This window comes from Cervus elaphus, chromosome X, assembly GCF_910594005.1.
Source record: "Cervus elaphus chromosome X, mCerEla1.1, whole genome shotgun sequence".
NCBI classification, from domain to species: Eukaryota; Metazoa; Chordata; class Mammalia; order Artiodactyla; family Cervidae; genus Cervus; species Cervus elaphus.
Genome location: NC_057848.1, coordinates 150,493,605 through 150,500,137, shown reverse-complemented (window position 1 = coordinate 150,500,137; position 6,533 = coordinate 150,493,605). Strand labels below are relative to the sequence as shown.

At 37.6% G+C, this 6,533-nt stretch overlaps 1 protein-coding gene across 1 annotated transcript; it reads right to left on the bottom strand.

Moving 5' to 3' along the window:
- Positions 1 to 3,413: 3,413 nt before the first annotated feature.
- Positions 3,414 to 3,785, bottom strand: LOC122690541 (60S ribosomal protein L31-like). Its single transcript, XM_043897472.1, has one exon. The coding sequence runs from the start codon at positions 3,783 to 3,785 to the stop codon at positions 3,414 to 3,416; it is 372 nt and encodes a 123-aa protein (XP_043753407.1).
- Between the last annotated feature and the right edge of the window lie 2,748 nt (positions 3,786 to 6,533).

Below are 6,533 nucleotides of genomic sequence, written 5' to 3'. Positions count from 1 at the left end.
TGTGAGTCTGCATTTTGAACTTCTTTCAGGTCTGCAGACCATACTGAATAGAAGCAGAATAGGGCCATATAAACCATTGTAAATAACGGTGTTGGATTTGACCCTATGTGAGATGGGGAGCCGCAGGAAGGTTGGGAGCAGAAGGGTGTGTTGAAATGATAACTCTGGCTGCTGTGATGATGAGGTGTGGTCAAAAGCCCTGGCTGGCTTTGCCTGTTGTCTGGTTTCATCCTAGCACCACCCCTCACCCACTGCTTCTCTTTGGCAAGTTGCTTAAACTCCTATTTCTCCCCACTTTTTGGTTTTTTTTTTAGTTTTTTTTAAATTAATTTATTTTAATTGGAGGCTAATTACAATATTGTAGTGGTTTTGCCATACACTGACATGAATCAGCCATGGGGTGTACATGTGTTCCCCATCCTGAACCCCCCTCACCCTCCCTCCCCATCCCATCCCTCTGGGTCATGCCAGTGCACCAGCCCTGAGCACCCTGTCTCATGCATCGAACCTGGACTGACGATTTGTTTCACATATGATAATATTCATGTTTCAATGCATTCTCTCAGATCATCTCACCCTCGCCTTCTCCCACAGAGTTCAATAGACTATTCTATACATCGGTGTCTCTTTTGCTGTCTCGCATATAGGGTTATCATTACCATCTTTCTAAATTCCATATACATGCGTTAGTATACTGTATTGGTGTTTTTCTTTCTGACTTACTTCACTCTGTATAATAGGCTCCAGTTTCATCCACCTCATTAGAACTGATTCAAATGTATTCTTTTTAATGGTTGAATAATATTCCATTGTGTATATGTACCACAGCTTTCTTATCCATTCATCTGCTGATGGACATCTAGGTTGCTTCCATGTCCTGGTTATTATAAACAGTGCTGTGATGAACATTAGGGTACATGTGTCTCTTTCAATTCTGGTTTCCTCGGTGTGCATGCCCAGCAGTGGGGTTGCTGGGTCATATGGCAGTTCTATTTCCAAGCTTTTAAGGAATCTCCACACTGTTCTCCATAGTGGCTGTATTAGTTTGCATTCCCACCAACAGTGTAAGAGGGTTCCCTTTTCTCCACACCCTCTCCAGCATTTATTGTTTGTAGATTTTTGGATAGCAGCCATTCTGACCAGCGTGAGATGGTACCTCATTGTGGTTTTGATTTGCATTTCTCTGATAATGAGTGACGTTGAGCATCTTTTCATGTGTTTGTTAGCTGTCTGTTTTGAAAATTCCTAAACCTAGAGAAAAGGTGAAAGAAAAGTACAATGAGCACTCTTACATCCCTCAGCTAGATTGATCAACAATTAATATTTTGCCATATTTGCTTTATCTCATACTCTAATCTCTTATTATTAACCATTTAAGAGTCAATTTTTCATCCCTACTTGATTATATACCTTCTAAGAATAAGAAAAATCCCCTATGTAAATATAATCAGCTATCAAATTCAGAACATTTGATATTGATACGATTATCTAGTATAAAAAAATTCAATTTCAATATAATCAATTTCATCTACAAATAACCTTTATATTAGTTTTCTTCTTCTGGTGTAGAATTCAGTCTAAGATATTATATTGTATGTTATGGGGCTTTAATTTTCATGTCTCATTAGTCTTTTGACGTAGAACTGAGTCTCTTGACCTCAGCTTTATCTAAACAAATTTTTTGTTAAATTTTGGAGTTTTTCATGCCATTGTTATTTTTGAAACGTCTGGGCTATTTATAGGCTGTCACCCAGTTTGGATTAAAGTTTTCTAATGATTTGATTCAGGTCATTCATGATTGTCAAAAATACCACCTAAGCGATGTCGTATCCTGCTTAGTGCATGCATCTGGAGGCATTTAATGTCTGTTTGCTTCATCTTTAGTGATGTTAGCTTAGATCACTTGGCTAAGCTATTACCAGCAGATTTCTCCAACGTAAAGGTACTCATTTTCCTTTGTAGTTAACAAGCTATCAGTGGAGAAATACCATGTAAAATAGCCTTTTCCCCAAAAAACTCTTATCCAATGATTTTTTTCCATCCATTAATAATTCTCATCTGAATTTATTATTTTTGTAAAGGTCGTGAGTGCTTGCTAAGTCATTTCAGTCTTGTCTGACTCTTTGTGACCCTATGGACCATAGCCAGCCAAGCTCCTTTGTCCATGGGATTCTCTAGACAAGAATACTGGAGTTACCATGCCCTTCTCCAGGGGATCTTCCCCACCCAGGAATAGAACCTGCAATCTCTTATGGTCTCCTGCATTGGCAGATGGGTTCTTTACCACTAGCGCCACCTAACTGTCATTACTTTTATATTTATTATTTGGCATTCTGCTATAGAGAAGGACCTCTGTGTGTATATGTATGGCTGTATCCATCTATGTAGCTATCTACCTACCTATCTGCCCACCTCATCTGCCTGGCTGTTACTTTTCTCAATATGGATTCATGGATTCTTTATTTAAAAGTTCAGTTGTGTTATCAAGGACCAAATGTATAGCACAGGGAACTCTGCTGAATGTTACATGGCAGCCTGGATGAGAGGGGCGTTTGGGGAAGAATGGATACATGGATATATATGGCTGAGTCCCTTCACTGTCCACCTAAAACTATCACAACATTGTTAACTGGCTATACCTCAACACAAAATGAAAAGTTTTTTAAAAAATGACTTTTTAAAACAAACAGAAAAGTTCAGTTGTTTTATCAACCATTTCTGACACTATTTTGACGCCAAAATTGTCCCCAGTTTTGCCAGGAGGAGCCCATTTTAATCTGGTTCCCATTTTCTTTTCAGGTTTTGTGTGCTTCCTTACTTTCTTGCCCCACAAAATATTCCAGGTACACTCTTTACTTTACCTTCCCCTACCCTGGATCAGCCATTTCTTCCAAGAACTCATTTCTTTTAGTGGGGACTTAATCCTGTGTAAGTACCAATTTTAAAAAAAATTTATGAAAAAAGATTGCAATATAACATAACTTGCAGAGTTATTCTGAGAAATAAATTAGAAAATCCATGTAAAAGACTGTATATCATACCTGGCACATAGTATGTACTCGATACATTAGTTTTGCTTCAGTCATTTCCAGTGACAAATAAATAATGGAAGCATAGCTGAGAATGACAATTGATGATTTTATAAAATGTGAATTATAATGTCCTCTGAAAGAAAGTCATCAGTCAGTGGATCCAAAGATTAGGTTCCATTAACCTCCTTTCCGAGCTTTTCATTATCTATTTCCATTCTCACTTGAGTTTCTCTCTTTAGAACTCATCCTTCGGGTGTAGTTGCATTTAGTCTTGGGTTGTTTGTTTCTTAATCTTCTGTTCAGTTAAATTGTACATAACTTAATATGAGAACCATATCATGTGTGTGTGTGTGTGTGTTTGAGATTTCACAACTTTGACAGTCATTGGTTAGTTCTCATCCACATTAACTGTAGATTTTTTAAAGTAGTGAGAGGTGAATGGCTAACCAGTGTATAGAGCTGATGTGCCTCTTCATGCTTATTACATTTTCTGAACAAGAGGACATGGACCTGGTGTGAGACATTGCTTATTCCTTTGGGCCAGACAGCTTTACTAAGACTTGTGTCAACGTACACATCTGGAGTTTCCATCTTCCTCATGGCAGATTTCTGGATCCGTTTGAGTACCCCAGGGGCACACTTCTTGAAGGCCACTCCCTGGATGCACTTGTGTGTGTTGATGGTGTATTCTCTGGTCACTACCTCATTCATTGCAAGATGGCCCTTCTTGCTCCACTTCTTTGCAAGAGCCATTCTGCTGGGTCCAGGTTAAAAATACACTGGGTTCTTTGTATTTCCTGCATGTCCTACAACAGTTGTGAGCACATATGTATATATTAGATACCAATAAAAGCCTAAATGTATTTGTAGAAGTCACATAAGAAACATTTCCTAGCAATAAAGAAATCTTATAATTGTTGAGATCTTAATCTAAGATTCTAATAAAAGTTGGCTTTAAGTTAAGCATACAACACCTTCTTAAAGAATTTGGCATAAACTACACTGCCTAGACCTTTTTCAAATAAATACAAATTGGAAAGCAGAAGGAGTTGTATGTTTCTGGGCTGCCTACTGCTGTAATATTAACTATTTCTGGTATAATGGCAGGCTGTCTCCTATATAATCAAAGAAAAATGTACAGATTGACAATTCTTCCAGCTATTCGAATGTCACTTAAAAATAAAATTGATGGTAAGTAACAGGCATTTTCCATGTGTTGGTTATTTTGACCTGATAGATTTGCAAATTTCTTACCAGCATAGAAAATAAAAACTGCTGCTTATTTTTAAGTACAAATCTTGTGTGCTGCAAATGAAGTCCCATTTTTTTTATTGATTCATTTATTTGTTTGTGGTGTTAGAAAACCACTTTGCAGCGAGCATGAGGGAGAATACTTATTAGGCTAATAACAACAGAATCATAGAAATGAGGCCTGTAGACAAATCTGCCTCTAGAGAAATGAAGTGGAGTTACAGAAGGTTAAGAATCTGTAAAGATCAATGAAGGCCAAGAGCTAAAAATAGATAAGCAGCTTGGAGAAAAAGAAAAGTGAAAAGAAAAAACATCAAGAAACCACTAAGTGTTTAGGATAGCTATTTTGTCTTTGTTCCCTAGTGAAAATCTCTAAAATTTCATTGAGATAGTTACACATTCCTCCAAATAGATCATTTTTATTTTGCACAGTGTCTAAGCTCCTGTGGGTGTCTTTTTCACTTCAACAGGCTCAATCACACACACACACACACACACACACACCCCGGGCCTTGGACTTCTGTAATGAAACACATCGTCAAGTTGAAAGGATAGCTAATTCCATAAAATGTGAATTAGTATAAGTAATTTTAAAATTACTTATAGTAGTAGTAAAAAAACAAAGGTGGCTATAATGGAGAAAGCTGATTCTTAAATATAGTAAGATACCTGTATCCAAATGGGAGAGTTCTAACTATTAATATTGAAACATCCTCTTATGATTTGGAAAATAATGCATTATGCTTTCTTTGACTGAAATCTAGATGTTTTGATGAGAGTTTTGTTCCTCATTTCCTCTCAGTTTTGAGTGACTTATCAGGCACCATATTTGCTCTTTTTTTAAAATACCCTTATGGTTTTTAAAATTTGTTTTTGGCCACCGGCTTGCAGGATCTTAGTTCCCCACCAAGGATTAAACCCTGGCCCATGACAGTGAAAGCCTGGGGTCCTAACCACTGTACCACCAGGGAATCCTACTATACTTGCTCTTTATGAAGGCATTTATTCAGTATGGAACAAGAAGGCCATGATGTAAGACCAGGCAGTTTATTTGCCTACGGACATCTCCATGTTTTATCTATCCTTCTTGTCCCCCAAATCCCAAAGGAACCCCCGAATTTGTGTTCTGTGTTCTAGAAAAACAGATCAAAATTACAAAAAACCTATGCTTTTTGTTTTTCTCGGTCTTTAATATTCATAATATTGTTGACCCCAACCTGTAACTCACCACCCATTATCAGAGTTGGTAAAGAATAGTAAAATGTGATATTTTTTCATCAATTTACCCTTTGTTCTCATTGACCTGTTACGGTTTCAGAGTTTCTTCAAATCCTTACCATATCCATGGTTAAACAAGCCCAGTCTCTGACCTTTGAGCTTGAGGAACTTGGATGAGGGTTGGGATCTGTGTAGCATGCTGAGCGAGTCGATTCAGGCTACCATTTCTAAGTATCACAGACTGGGTGGTGTAAACAACAAAACTGTGTCGTCCCACAGTTCTGGAGGCTAGAAGCTGGAGAGAAAGGTGTTGGTGGGGTTCATTTCTACTGAGGCCTCTCTCCTTGGTCTGTAGATGACTGATTTCTCACTGGGCCTTTACTTGGTCTGTTCCTCTATGGTTGTCCGTGTTGTAATCTCTTCTTAAAAGGACATTGGTCATATTAACCATACAGTCTTACCATAATCACCTCTTCGAAGGCTCTGTCTTCAAATCCAGTTACTGAGGTCCTGTCTAGGGGATTAAGACTTCAGCATACGAATTTTGGGAGAACACAGTTCAGTCTGTGGCACACACACCTTTCACCAACTTGGTGCAAGACTCTTTAGGCCACTTTATCTGTAGAGAAAGAATATCTGTTTCAAATCATTTTCTTTTCCCTGAATCACATTGATGTAAATATTTGTGGTTCAACATACGGTTGGCAAGCCAGAAGTGCCTGAGAGATTTAAAAAAGTGTTTTAGATACTCCAACACATTTGGTAGGTAGTCCAATCCTATTGGACAGCCAGCCTGAATTTCTAATCTACACCCACATTAAATAAAGGCCAGATATGTGTTTTTTTTCCCACTCTCCACCCTGTACCAACTGAGACAGAATTACTTGGGGAAAAAATTATGAGTAGAAGAATCAAGGAGAAATTCCAGATTTCTCTTCCTAAAGCTCTTCCAGACTTTCATCTAAAGCATCATTTTATATATATATATATATATATATATATAATTTATGTATTCACATATACATATATAAT

Bases quoted from the DNA above. Each gene is read 5' to 3' on its own strand.
- LOC122690541 (XM_043897472.1), bottom strand. From the start codon at position 3,785: ATGGCTCTTGCAAAGAAGTGGAGCAAGAAGGGCCATCTTGCAATGAAT.